Here is a 14,491-nt window from a genome sequence, read left to right as displayed (position 1 = left end):
ATGGAAAACAATGCAGGCAGATATAGCGTTCCTGCATGTTGTGGAGTAGGTGTCCATCCATTGTTAGGGTACTGTAATTTCCTTTTTTTGCATGCCTTATTTCTGGAAAGTGAGTAGATACACAGAATCAATTGCTCCAATTATTCTGCAGGGTAATGTGCCTGTATCTTCTCCACACACGCTGTACGTGTTCATTAAGCAGTCATCTTTCCTGGCACGACGTTTCTTCTGTGCTGACAGCACTTCATTAGTATGCGCTAAAATCTGTGTCCACATGCGTCAATTAATCATGGCACAATACCGCAGCGACTCGGGTGATACCACTGATCTGTTTTAGTGTATTATCTGCAACTTTTTCATATGCAAAATATAAATATTTCATTGTATTCTCTTCTGATGATGATTTCATCTGTCAGGACTGGTGCCAAAAATGTAGGAATGAATTTTTAGCAAAGCATTTAATTGCTGCCGATGTTCCCATAATTTTTTTTTTTTTAAATAATAAGCGCAGCTATATTTTTAAACAAATGCAAAATTACGGTATTAAGAGTCTTCTATTACGTGATTACAGTAATAATATCACTGATTATCTTAAGGCTGCTTTATGCATTAAGATAGCTGTAGGACCAAACACATTTATCACAATTACTAACTTGTTATATATGTAATTGGTGTTTATAGTCATGAAGAACATGCAATTATTAGGCAGTAATGTCTTTAGTGGTAAATTAATGTACCCATTTGTTTTATACCATATGGCTTTCAATATTCATAGTGATGGATAAATAGATATTACAGATGTCATTCTTTTTTTTTTTTTTCCCTCATTGGTTACGAACTCTTACTGAATATGACTTGCACCCAACCGAAGAAAACATCACATAACGATACAAAACCTTAGAGAAAAAGCAAAGCTACCAAGACAATTCAATAATAAACCAGTTATTGCAGGTGGTTCTTCTCCCTAGTAATAGTTAACCAGAACACCTTACTACCACAAATAAATATTAATGAAAACCTGTCATCCAATTCGAGCAGCATGACCCAGGGTCTGGATTCGGTATTACAGCCGTGTATGTTTCACTCTAGAACAAGGTATTATTTCAGGTAAAACATAATTGGAAATTCTAGGAGTGTGACTAATTCAAGGCTGAATCCCCTTTTGGTTAGCTCTGCCCCGATCCTAATAATGGTATCCTTAAACACACAGACATTGGGAGACCTGATGGTCTAAAGCAGTGTTTCTCAACTCCAGTCCTCAAGACCCACCAACAGGTCAAGTTTTCAGGATCTCCTTAATATCGCCCAGGTAATGGTATTAATGCCTGGGCAGGTGATGAAATGAACACCTGTGCAATACTAAGGAAATCCTGAGAACCTGACCTGTTGGTGGGTCTTGAGTGGAGATGAGCGAATTTGCTCGGGTTCCCTCTTATTTGGCAAGTTATAGCGCTTACCGAATCAGCTGCAGAGGGAGCCCGGCTTCCTGGATCGCGCTGGCTGTTAGGCGCTGCATGTGTCGCGGCTGTATAACAGCACATGCATGGAGAGCCTGATTGTTGGGCTCTCCATGCATGTGCTGTGAATGTGACTCAGCCGAGACACATGTAGCACTGATCAGTCGGACCGATCCAGGAAGCCGGGTTCCCTCTGCAGCTTATTCGGTAAGCGCTATAGTTTGCCAAATAAGAGGGAACCCGAGCAAACTCACTCATCTATAGTCTTGAGGACTGGAGTTGAGAACCACTGGTCTAGAGGATTGGGGCAGGAGAAAGCCTCTGGGGACCTGCCTCTGACCAGTCAGCTGGCCGGCTTCTCAAAGTATGTTTTCTCAGACATGCTGCTTTGTTACAGAATAGAACTTGCATGATTACCATAACGCAGATTCGGGCAGCATGAATCTGATGGACCAATGCTAGTCAGGGTGGTTGCATGAGGCAGGGATGACCTGGAGGTTAGACCAGTGTCTATTTCATTCTCATCCCCTTGTGCATCACAATAGCTATAGTGAAGTGCATTTCTTCTGGTCAGCGTGCTACTTTAGGCTTCATGCACATGGCACAGCAAGGAGTTTTAGGCAGTGTGTGTATCCGTAAGGTACTATTAGTGAGGTATTCCGCCTTCTGGGGTAGAATACCTCTGTAATATGGCATCTGAGGAAGCAGTAGGACATCATAGTCTTCTAATGGTTTTAGATACTGTACATGGTTATTAGACACTTTTTAGGGACATGTAGACTACAGTATTTCAAACGTGTGGTTCATTTGAAATCGAGCAGTGGTTCATGTTACGTTGTGCCATGTTTATTTTTTTCTTGTGACATTTTTTTTCAAAATTGTTTTTTCTTTGCTTTCATAAAGTCAATTGAGACTCATTTAATACGGAAATCAAGCAATGGATTAACGTATATTGCTGAATGGAAAGGAGGTCTTCTGGAGCACAAAATGGGACATCTGACATGTTTTGCCGGTGGCATGTTTGCCCTTGGAGCAGATGGAGCACCAAGTGACAAAACTGGGCACCATATTGAGCTGGCTGCGGAGATTGCAAGGACATGCCACGAATCCTATGATAGAACAAGTACGTAATATTTGTAATATTCTGTTGGAAAGGAGGAAAACCACATTTTTGACATTTTGAAGAATATGTATCTGTATTAATCACGACTGCCTAGTACTGCTGACAACATTAGGGATTATCAAATTTTTCATACAAAGAGATGACGAGAGATTAATACCTTCTCAATTGTAATTCTATGTAAAAACTATTTTATTCCTGTCAAGTATGTAGTAAAGGTGAACTCTATTCCAGACTACTAGAACTTCATTGAATTCAATATCTGGTACTTTAATGCCTTTCCTCTTGGAGTACCGCAATGTCATGTTTAGCTATGCCTGTATTCGAGAAAATAGGGCGCTGGGCAAGAAGCAAAGAAAACTCCCTACACTCAGCTTTTCCACAGTTTATCTTGTAGTTAAATAACATTTACAACACATATACTACCATATAGATCCCATAATACTGTTGCATTTATAGTACTATAAATAACAAGAATCAGGGACACCTCCCAGTAAATATTCAATAGTTCTTATTCGCCTTTAATAATTATCTATATACATGAATATATATATATATATATATATATATATATAAAATATAAATTTTATATATATATATATATATATATAAAATATAAATTTTATATATATATATATATATATATATATATATATATATATATATAAAATATATAATATATATATATATATATTATATGATATATATATATATATAAAATCAATATAGATAATCGGGAGGTGAATCCAATAATAGGAAGGACAGCCGGTAATGCAAAAGCAATAAACCCCAAAGAAAAAACAAAAAAACGACCAGAAAGTCCAAAGTATGTAAGGGATAGTAATATCACATAATTTTTATTGCACACCAGGATAAAAGCAATAAGTACAAAAAAATTCATACATATGTAAAGAATTCCTTTTAAAAACAGTATATTGTATATTATTAAAGAGGCGCAATCAACTCCAGTTAATATGCCAGAAATATAAACTAATGGGATACACTGAGATTTATATGTGGCTAATAATAGTATAGTGCATTATATATAAAAGTGCTAACACATATGAAACTGTGATCAAGATGTGCAAAAGCTAATTTATAAAGTGCATGTGCAAATATTGGCACAATTTATATATAAATAAATAAGACAATTCATTTTTCCATAAGTGAAAATAGTGTATTGAACCAGACAACCAACAGGGGTCAGTGTATCCACAGATATGTCTACATATCTACAGTATGAATAAAAAAGGAAAACCGCACAAGTGCTTGAAAAAGGATAACACATCCGAAACGTTGCCACGCCTTTCAGGCATTAAAGCCCACTTTTTTTCTATTTTTTGTGCTGTTTTCCTTTTTTACTCATATTATTGGAAGCCATTGGACCATTGGTTTGGGAAGCGCTGCACGACAATTGTGGTAGTATTAGATGCTGTTCCAATTTTGATCTACATATCTATGTAGAGATATGTGACCATATAGTTTCCATAATCTTGTTTTATATAGTACAATATAGACCTCTACTCCCATATAGTTTCCATAATGGTTAGTGATGAGCGAATATACTCGGTCCTCCGAGTATTTTTTAGTGCTCGGAGTTTTAGTTTTCATCGCCGCAGCTGAATGATTTACATCTATTAGCCAGCATAAGTACATGTGGGGGTTGCCTGGTTGCTAGGGAATCTCCACATGTACTTATGCTGGCTAACAGATGTAAATCATTCATCTGCGGCAAGAAAAACTAAATCTCCGAGCACTAAAAAATACTCGGAGGACACCCGAGCGTGCTCGGGAAATCTCGAGTAACGAGTATATTCGCTCATCACTAATAATGGTGTTGCATATATAGTACCATATAGACATATTCTACCATATAGAGCCCATAATACTGTTACAGATTTAATACCATATTGATATATACTACCATACAGCGCTCAGATTACATATATAGAACCATCTATATATATATACCGGTAATTGTCTAAGGGTCACTTCCGTCTGTCTGTCTGTCCTTCTGTCACGGTTATTCGTTCGCTGATTGGTCTCGGCAGCTGCCTGTCATGGCTGCTACGACCAATCAGCGACGGCTACAGTCCGATTAGTCCCTCCCCTACTCCCCTGCTCTCACTGCCCGGCGCCCGCTCCATAATCCCCTCCACTCACCGCTCACACAGGGTTAATGGCAGCGGTAATGGCCCGCGGTGTAACGCACTTTGTTACCGCTGCTATTAACCCTGTGTGTCCCCAACTATTTACTATTGTTGCTGCCTTTGCAGCATCAATTGTAAAAATAGGTCATGTTAAAAATAATAAAAAACCTGCTATACTCACCCTCCGCCGCCTTTCCCGCTCCTCGTCACGCTCCCGGGACCGCTCCATTGCAAGCGGCAGCTTCCGGTCACAGGGCTGGTGTGCGACAAGGACCTGCCGTGACGTCATGATCATGTGACCGCGACGTCATCATAGGTCCTGCTCCACCAGCCCTGGGACAATCGGAAGCTGCCGCTTGCAATGGAACGGTCCCGGGAGCGTGGCGAGGAGCGGCAAAGGCGGCGGAGGGTGAGTATAGCAGGACTTCCAATGGGCCTTCGGAAGGTGAGTATATGTTTTATATTTTTTTAAGTCTCTATACTACGTGGCTCTGTGCTGGGCAATATACTATGTGGCTCTGCTATATACTATGTGGCTGGGCAATATACTACGTGGCTGGGCAATATACTACGTGACTGGGCAATATACTACGTGACTGGGCAATATACTACGTGGCTGGGCAATATACTATGTGGCTGGGCAATATACTGTTTGGCTGGGCAATATACTACGTGGCTGGGCAATATACTACGTGGCTGGGCAATATACTACGTGGCTGGGCAATATACTACGTGGCTGGGCAATATACTACGTGCCTGGGCAATATACTACGTGACTGGGCAATATACTACGTGGCTGGGCAATATACTGTTTGGCTGGGCAATATACTACGTGGCTGGGCAATATACTACGTGACTGGGCAATATACTACGTGACTGGGCAATATACTACGTGGCTGGGCAATATACTACGTGGCTGGGCAATATACTACGTGGCTGGGCAATATACTACGTGGCTGGGCAATATACTACGTGACTGGGCAATATACTATGTGCCTGGGCAATATGCTACGTGCCTGGGCAATATACTACGTGGCTGGGCAATATGCTACGTGGCTGGGCAATATACTACGTGGCTGGGCAATATACTACGTGGCTGGGCAATATACTACGTGGCTGGGCAATATACTACGTGGCTGGGCAATATACTACGTGGCTGGGCAATATACTACGTGGCTGGGCAATATACTACGTGGCTGGGCAATATACTACGTGGCTGGGCAATATACTACGTGGCTGGGCAATATACTACGTGGCTGGGCAATATACTACGTGGCTGGGCAATATACTACGTGGCTGGGCAATATACTACGTGGCTGGGCAATATACTACGTGGCTGGGCAATATACTACGTGGCTGGGCAATATACTACGTGGACATGCATATTCTAGAATACCCGATGCGTTCGAATCGGGCCACCATCTAGTATAGATCATTTTTTCTATATAGTGCCATATAGATATACTACCATATAGAGCCCATAATACTGTTTCATATATAGACATATACTAGTAGCTATTGAACCCGTTCTACGCCCGGGTGGCGAGCATTTATATTGGTATATGGTCTCCATCCTGTCATGTGCTGCTCCATCCTGCGTCCCCATCCTGTCATGTGCTGCTCCATCCTGCGCCCCCATCCTGCGCCCCCATTCTGACATGTGCTTCTCCCATCCTGTGCCTCCATTCTGATATGTGCTGCACCCATCCTGCGCCTCCATTCTGACCTGTGCTGCACCCGTGCTGCACCCATCCTGCGCCCCCATCCTGTCATGTGCTGCTGCCATCCTGCGCCCCTGTTCTGTCATGTGTTGCCCTATTCTGTCATGTTCTGCTCCCATCCTGCGCCCCCGTTCTGTAATTTGCTGCTCCCATCCATATGCCCCATACGCTGCTCCATAAAGGTTTATGGCCCCCATAAGATGCTCCATAGTATATGCCCCGTACACTGCTCCATAAAGGTTTATGGCCCCCATATGATGCTCCATAGTATATGCCCCGTACACTGCTCCATAAAGGTTTATGGCCCCCATAAGATGCTCCATAGTATATGCCCCGTACACTGCTCCATAAAGGTTTATGGCCCCCATAAGATGCTCCATAGTATATGCGCCATACACTGCTCCATAAAGGTTTATGGCCCCCATAAGATGCTCCATAGTATATGCCCCCGTACACTGCTCCATAAAGGTTTATGGCCCCCATAACATGCTCCATAGTATTATATGCCCCGTACACTGCTCCATTGTGGTTGATTCCCCCATAAGATGCCCCATGGTTTTATATGCCCCCGTACACTGCTCCATTGTGGTTGATTCCCCCATAACATGCTCCATGGTATTATATGCCCCGTACACTGCTCCATTGTGGTTGATTCCCCCATAACATGCTCCATGGTATTATATGCCCCCGTACACTGCTCCATTATGGTTGATGGCCCCATAAGATGCTCCATAGTATTATATGCCTTCTTACACTGCTCCATTATGGTTGATGGCCCCCATAAGATGCTCCATGGTATTATATGCCCCCGTACACTGCTCCATTATGGTTGATGGCCCCATAAGATGCTCCATGGTATTATATGCCCCCTTACACTGCTCCATTATGGTTGATGGCCCCATAAGATGCTCCATAGTATTATATGCCCCCTTACACTGCTCCAGTATGGTTGATGGCCCCCATAAGATGCTCCATGGTATTATATGCCCCTGTACACTGCTCCATTATGGTTGATGGCCCCATAAAATGCTCCATAGGATTATATGCCCCGTATGCTGCTGCGATATATAAAAAAATACCATACTCGCCTATCGTCGCTGGGCGCCGAGTGCTGGGGGGCCTGAGCAGGCGGGGACACCGGCGCGCTGTGGGGGTCAGGTGCTGGAGTCGCCGCTGGCTCAGGCCCCCGGCACTTGCTATATTCACCTGGCCCTGATACAGCGCTGCGTCCGCTCCGTGTTCCGGTTCCTCTGGCTGTGACTGTTCAGTCAGAGGGCGGCGCGCATTAAGCGCATCATCGCGCCCTCTGAACTGTGAACGTCACAGGCTCACCTGAGAGACGGAGCCGCACGCAGCGCTGGAACGGGGGACAGGTGAATATACTCACCCTCCTGGCGCGTCCCTGCCTCTCCGGTGGAGATCGCAGTGTGCGTTCAGTGTTTACGCATACCGCGGTCTCCTGAGAGCATCACTCTGTGGGGTCCAGACTGCGCCGGCGCTTGCGCAGTCTATAAAGACTTCGGACAGAGTGACGCTCCCAGCATTATATTATAGATGATATAGTACATATATAAGCAACTGATTTTGTCTTTTGTAAGACTAAGCTAACACTTATGCTTTCTATAGCTCATAGCAAAAAAAAATGCCCAGAATTTCTTGTCCATATAGTAATTCAATTTTATGAATTGCTATTTAATGGGAATGATAGGTGTGCCTTGCATTTAATACTTTATTATTAATTATTAATAGTGTTTGGAAATCTCTTATGTCGCTCGCTAGACCTTTTCCTTGACTTGTGCATTGGTGGCCTATCCATGTGATAACCGAATAGTAGATTTGTGGTAGCCCATTTCTCTGCCCCCTCAGACAGATAGGCTGTCTGAGGGGCCATGTGGCTCGCTGGAAGGCGTCAGATCTAGAAGGCTCCACATTTTTAGAAGGAAAACCCTGATAACATTTTTTTCCTAATTTTTTTTTTTTTGGGCCATTTTTGTAACCTTTCTGACGCACGTGACGCACTTTAACTGATTTGCATCTTTGGAAACCTGAAGTGGTTAAACTAAGATCTAACAACTGAACATGTGTGCAAGTCATTTTTACATTTCTGTGCATATGTTCGTTGTTTTTCCTGTTTATTTAGCGTTTTTTCATGCTGCTTGCGGAATGTACCCAGCTACAAGAGACATCGTGGCACATGCACTTTATATTGGTGGCCTGTCTTAGGATTGTCTGTGTGCAATCCTACACTTACTGGGGTTTTCTGTGTGAAGTGGGTCAGTTGTCAGTGGTGCCAATACAGGTCGTAAAGTTGGTTGGATTTTATCGAATTGTTCTTCTATCCTGGTTAGCAATGAAGCTGGGACCTGAAGCCTTCAGGTTTGACGGAGGGGTAGAAGCGATCGCTACAAGACAAAACGAAAAATATTACATTCTGCGTCCCGAAGTGATCGAAACCTACATGTACATGTGGAAGTTCACACATGACCCAAAATACCGGCAGTGGGGATGGGAAGCCGTCCAGGTAAGAAAGCTAATTTAAAAGAAAAATGTGATCCAAAAGGGAAAAAAAAGTAAAATATGATTGTTTTCTTTAGGACAATGTTTTTTGTTTTGTGTTATTTATTATATATATATATATATATATATATATATATATATATATATATATATATATATATATATATATATATATATATATATATATATATATACACACACACACATACACATACAATGTTGGCTAAAATAAAAAAAAAAAAAAAAGTTTAGCCAGATTATAATAAAAATGTTGCCCTTCGTCGTCTATATCCTTTTGTGTTACTCTGTCTATTGCTGCTGGCAGAATTATTAGGCTAGGTTCTCTAATATACAGTGCTCCTACCCAAGCAGTGTCGGGCTTTCTTTCAGAATCTCAGAAAAACAGAAATCCAACAGTGAAATGTTTGTGGAATATTTTTGCCCCCAAAAGTGTCCCTATCCTTTAAAGGTTACCAGTGAAATGTCTTGCCCTTTTTCTGGTAGTAAACTTTTTTCTATGCTTTATTATCCACTGTTTAGTGGAACCTGTCTGCAGGGTTTTGCAATGCAATCTAAGAACAGCATGATGTTGGGGCGGAGACCCTGGTTCCAGCATTGTCACTTACTTGGCTGTGTTTTGCTGTTTCAATACAATCAGTATTTTATTACCAGGAGATTCATCAGCTGACTAGATGTCCCCTGACTCCTGGTCACACCATGCCCCATCCAGAGAAAGCTGCCAATCAGTGCTGCAGTTGGCATTATATACAGCTCAGCATTCACAAAGTGATACATTGCTGGAATCAGGGTCTCCGTCCCTACCATCATTCTCCTTTCAGATTACATAGCAAAAACCTGCTGACAGATTAACCAGCTCATAAAAGACTTTTGGGTGGGCATTTAAACATTTGAAATCCTTTTTTATATATCTGATTTCACCTGTAACTGCATTGGTGTATTAGCTCCAGTTACAGGCAGGCAAATTGTGCCTTAGATGCTCAGCAGAGATGTACCGTATTTTTTGACTGTTAGACGCATTGGACCCTAGGACGCACGCCAAGTTTAGAGGAGGAAAATAGGAAAACAAGAATTTTTAACCTGTCATCAGTATGTGGCATTTCAGGGGTCATAGGTGCGTCTTACAGTCCAAGTGTTGGTGGCAGTGGAGCGGGGTGACCGGATGCAGTAGCCGGGTCACTTTTATTGTATTAGACGGCAGGAGTGGGGCGATGTTGGAGGCCGTGGACTAGGAGGAGGGGGTGTCCCATTGGTGCGAGGCAGGAGCAGAATCCCAACTGAGCACATTGATCTCCCAGCGGTCTTCAGTAAAATGGCGCTTGAGGCGGAATATGCGCAGATTGAGATCTCATCTCATTGTTGAGAGATCTAAACTGCACAAGCACTGACAACCAGTGACATTTTCCTGTGTGCAGCGGGGATCCTGCTCTTGCCTCGTACCACCGGGACACCCCCCTTCCTAGCCCAGAGCCTGCAGCATTGCCCCACTTCTGCCGCCACCGGCTACCTACAGCAGCGACTCTGCTCCACCACCACCGCACCCCATACCGCCCCTCTCATGGTGAGCTACATTATAAGGCGCACCCCCATTTACTCCCAAGTTTGGGGGGAAAAATGTGTCTGGTAGTCCCAAAAATTCTGCAGGTTTGTTAGGATGCAGCTGTTCCTGCTCCCTGCCCTCACCTGACGATCACAGGAGCGCTGCTAACGCTTCCGGCACTGTACATAGAGCCAGAGATGGGAATCTAGTGTCTGCATTCTGTCGGGTCCAGCGGTGTCTAACAAATCTACATGTCCCCGCTAGTAGCACTCGGTGCTATTCCCAACTATTAACCCTACCTGTCCCTATCAACCGTCTGTGGCTGGGCAGAACACAACTCTGTGACTAATAACGCACATCAAATACATTGTAACAATACGTGTTTCCAAGGGGGGACCGTGGGCAACACGTATATAGCATGGCGTGACACAGCTGAACGCCGCTGGTTTAGCACTTTTGGTCAGGGCTGTGTGATAGACATGGATAAGTAGGCCCTGCTGCAGGCGCCGGATGAATGCTAATCCGAGGTAGAGATGTGACCGGCTCTTCTCTTGTCCGTGGAAGTATTGATTGCTGAAAATCACCTCTTTATCATCAGCGCTTTGCCATTCTCATCGTCCCTGTTTTAATGTGATGTGAAAATAGGAAGACCTCATTCTCTGAATGTACGTTATATCAGCCAAATGACAAGGCCTTTGAACACTCAACTTTATTGCTATGAAATCAATTCCCTGTAACATTTCAATTAGATTTATTTAATGTAATTTCTAATTGAAAAGGCAACAAATCAAGAGCTTTCCTCTGGGGTACTTAATATTTCATGCTGATTGGAAGTCGCACACATAAAAGGCTTCCTGCTGGAAGAATGGCCTCCTATTCATTTCACTGATTATTGTTTGCTAGTATTTCTGCCAGTTCTTTCCCTTTTTTTATCAGAGAACCCAGTTTGCCCGTGTTTTATACTGCAATATCCAATGCCTTGCAGATGGCTGCATTTAGGACACCCTTGTCTATAGTTCAGTGCTAAGCATGGGCCGCATAGAAGGAAGCACTTCTCTCATGCGTTCTGTTTGTCATGTTTTCTCTTCTTTACCTTGGTGTATGGCAAAAAGCAGGATCATGGCACATGTGTCACACTTATTGCTCCTCTTCAGTACAGTGAACGCCAAAAGTTGAAAAATGTTATCACAGCCCTGAGTTGCACCAAAATTGTGACTTTTCAAAGTTTTTTTTGGGAGATTACTCGCCCATTGTCTGTTTTTGTCTGGAATGAAATTGGAGTGATGTTTTAGTGCAAAGTAGACGTCCAGATAATAATTCCAGAAAATATTCAGTAATGAGCATGTGCATAAATTAAGATTCAGTATTTTAAAATGAGGTAGGTTGTATGCGTCTCAGCGAATCTTATTATACTAATGCCCTAATATGTACAGCTGTAAATCCAAAGTGTCACTGAAACCTGGCAATGTTAATTGTCTCGCTGCCCAAGCTGAAGCCGCATACATCTTCTTCTCCCTCTTAGCTGTCTTGGTAAATTGAAACCTTGCCCATATTCTTTGCGACAAGGTGCTTTCAATTGGCAGAAATGTGCAAGGTAATTGGATTTTGCAGGCTAATCGAAACATTGACAGTAGATTCATGTGCTGCAGCCTGATTGTATTCTTGTGCTTGTCAGGCTTTGGAAAAGTACTGCAGAGTGGAAGGAGGCTATTCTGGCATTAAAGATGTCTATGCCACCCATCCCAATCATGATGATGTGCAGCAAAGTTTTTACCTTGCGGAGACACTCAAGTAAGTACGGACAGTGATCAAGAGGGCAATTACCGTTAAGCAGCGGCGCAGATGAGCACAGGCCATTAACACTCTTGACATTCTCATAATGTTTGATGACACTAGAGTATCAAAGGGTTGAATAATGTGAAGCAATTGACTCCAGTGTGCGGTGGCAGTACAAGCTTTATGCACTCATTTTAATTGGAGGTCAGCTATGTTTTATTTTAAATGTTTTTTTTTCTTCCATACTTGGAAACGACTCATTTTTTTGAATATTGATGCTATTAAAGAGCAAGTCTTTCATTAAATTGTAATTTTAACCTGTTTATTCTTTAGCTATTGCTACAGCTTGCCTTATTGTTTTCTTTGCTAGATTTTCATTGCACTTTAAGGGTAATATATCTTCAGTTTTCTATTTATTGCTACCGCTATATAATTGTCAATGGGATATAGTTATGTAACAGAGATTGACAGCGGGATTTAGATAGTTAACAGCTGTGGGAGGATCGCGATTCCACCCGTGGCTGTTGCAGGCACATGTCAGCTGTCATGTGCCTGGAAAGGTGTGGGCTCAGCGCCGGAGCTCGCACCAAACAGGGGGAGTCCAACATGTGGCGTAATTATGTGCATGTCGGAAAGGGGTTAAAAACTAGAGGTTTGTTCTGCCAGGGGCCGACCTTTTCTGGCTCAGAGCGGTCATGGACGGCAGAGATCAGGCCGGACAGTATACATATTAATTATAGTGTTTCAAGCAGACACTGTTTGTAAATTATTCTCTATGATGCATGTAAAAGTGAATATTAATTATTTGCACCTTGCTTTGCCTTTCCAGGTATCTCTACTTATTATTTTCCGAGGACGACCTTCTTCCATTAGAACATTGGATTTTCAATACTGAGGCCCATCCACTTCCCGTTATCCTAAAGGCTGACAGAACGATAGAAAGCATAGAGAAATGAGAGCGACACAAATGGCTTTTTATACCGGAAATTCACTGCATTCCCGCAAAAGTCTGATCTTTTGTTTTCTTTCTTAGATCCAGGACTAAACTCTCTTCTTCACGTCGATCGATCCTTTTTTTGTGAACCGCCATTTTGCAGTCTGTCATGATTACCGATTCCTGAGTGATTCTAGAGCCATTCCTTCGTGATCTCACCAATGTCTGTGAATTGAAAGCACCTTTTCTGTTTGGACATTCCATTAGAGGGAGCGCCATCCTTCGCCGTATAGAATAGAACAGTCTGCACCTTTTGTTACCCACTCTTCTTTCCTTTCATTTGACTGCAAAGATCCTTCCTCCTCTGTGAGGAGATTGTCTGCTTTAAGCTGTAATATTTTGCCATGTTGCAAAAAGCCATAACGATTCGTATAAAGAGCGACTTCTCTTCCTTTCCAGTTATATGTGAATCTGATTTGTCTGAAGCTCGCAGAAGACAAATTGTGTAACTGTGACCTCTTCCTCTTATGCGGGTTTTCTTTGGTAAAATATTTGAAAGATTGCTTTTCTAAGAGAAGAGCTATAGAAGTGACTTTGTTTCATGCAGACATAACTCTATTTTTGGCAGTGGCCCTACGTTTTTGTTTTTAATCTGTGTTAAATTAATAGCCATCTAATCTGTCCAATGAAGCTGTTCTTAAAGTATTTTGATGATAAGACTAGATTTACCTATATATATATATATATATATATATCTATAATATCTGATCTATAGACAATCCAGGTGTGACAAAATAAAATATTCAGATTATTTTCCTAGGGCAATATGTCGCTTGTCCTTCATAGTAGACTAGTTCATGTGATTTGTAAACCAGGTTTATGAGGTTATTTTCTGTTTATTTGGAAACCACATTATCTGTTAAGGTCATGCTGGACATTTAGGGAATTTCATAGCCACATTTCGTGGACTACAGTGACCACTGTACTGAAACCAAATGCTTAGGCTACGTTCACATTAGCGTTGCGCGCCGGTGCGTCGGCGACGCGACGCACCAAAAAACGCGCGCAAACGCACGCAAAAACGCTGCGTTTTGCGACGCGTGCGTCGTTTTTTGACGAAAATCGGACGCACGAAAAATGCAACTTGTTGCATTTTCTTGCGTCCGACGCTAGCGTCGAAAACGACGCACGTGTCGGAAAACGCAACAAAAAAAACGCACGCGTCCCCCATGTTAAACATAGGGGCGCGTCGCCGCTG

General features: G+C 42.5%; 1 protein-coding gene across 1 annotated transcript in view; it reads left to right on the top strand.

The window, feature by feature from the left end:
• Positions 1 to 14,052, top strand: part of MAN1A1 (mannosidase alpha class 1A member 1) — a 264,415-nt gene extending 250,363 nt beyond the window's left edge. The window contains exons 9-12 of the mRNA XM_069726218.1: positions 2,361 to 2,580; positions 8,797 to 8,969; positions 12,199 to 12,314; positions 13,129 to 14,052. Of these exons, the coding sequence (XP_069582319.1) occupies positions 2,361 to 2,580; positions 8,797 to 8,969; positions 12,199 to 12,314; positions 13,129 to 13,255 (636 nt within the window). The 3' untranslated portion in view covers positions 13,256 to 14,052. The remainder of the gene's footprint in view (positions 1 to 2,360; positions 2,581 to 8,796; positions 8,970 to 12,198; positions 12,315 to 13,128) is intronic.
• Positions 14,053 to 14,491: the final 439 nt, after the last annotated feature.

The sequence above is a fragment of the Ranitomeya imitator genome, chromosome 5 (assembly GCF_032444005.1).
Source record: "Ranitomeya imitator isolate aRanImi1 chromosome 5, aRanImi1.pri, whole genome shotgun sequence".
Classification (NCBI taxonomy): Eukaryota; Metazoa; Chordata; class Amphibia; order Anura; family Dendrobatidae; genus Ranitomeya; species Ranitomeya imitator.
Note: the sequence above shows the minus strand (reverse complement) of the source record. Positions and strands in the feature narration are given on the sequence as shown.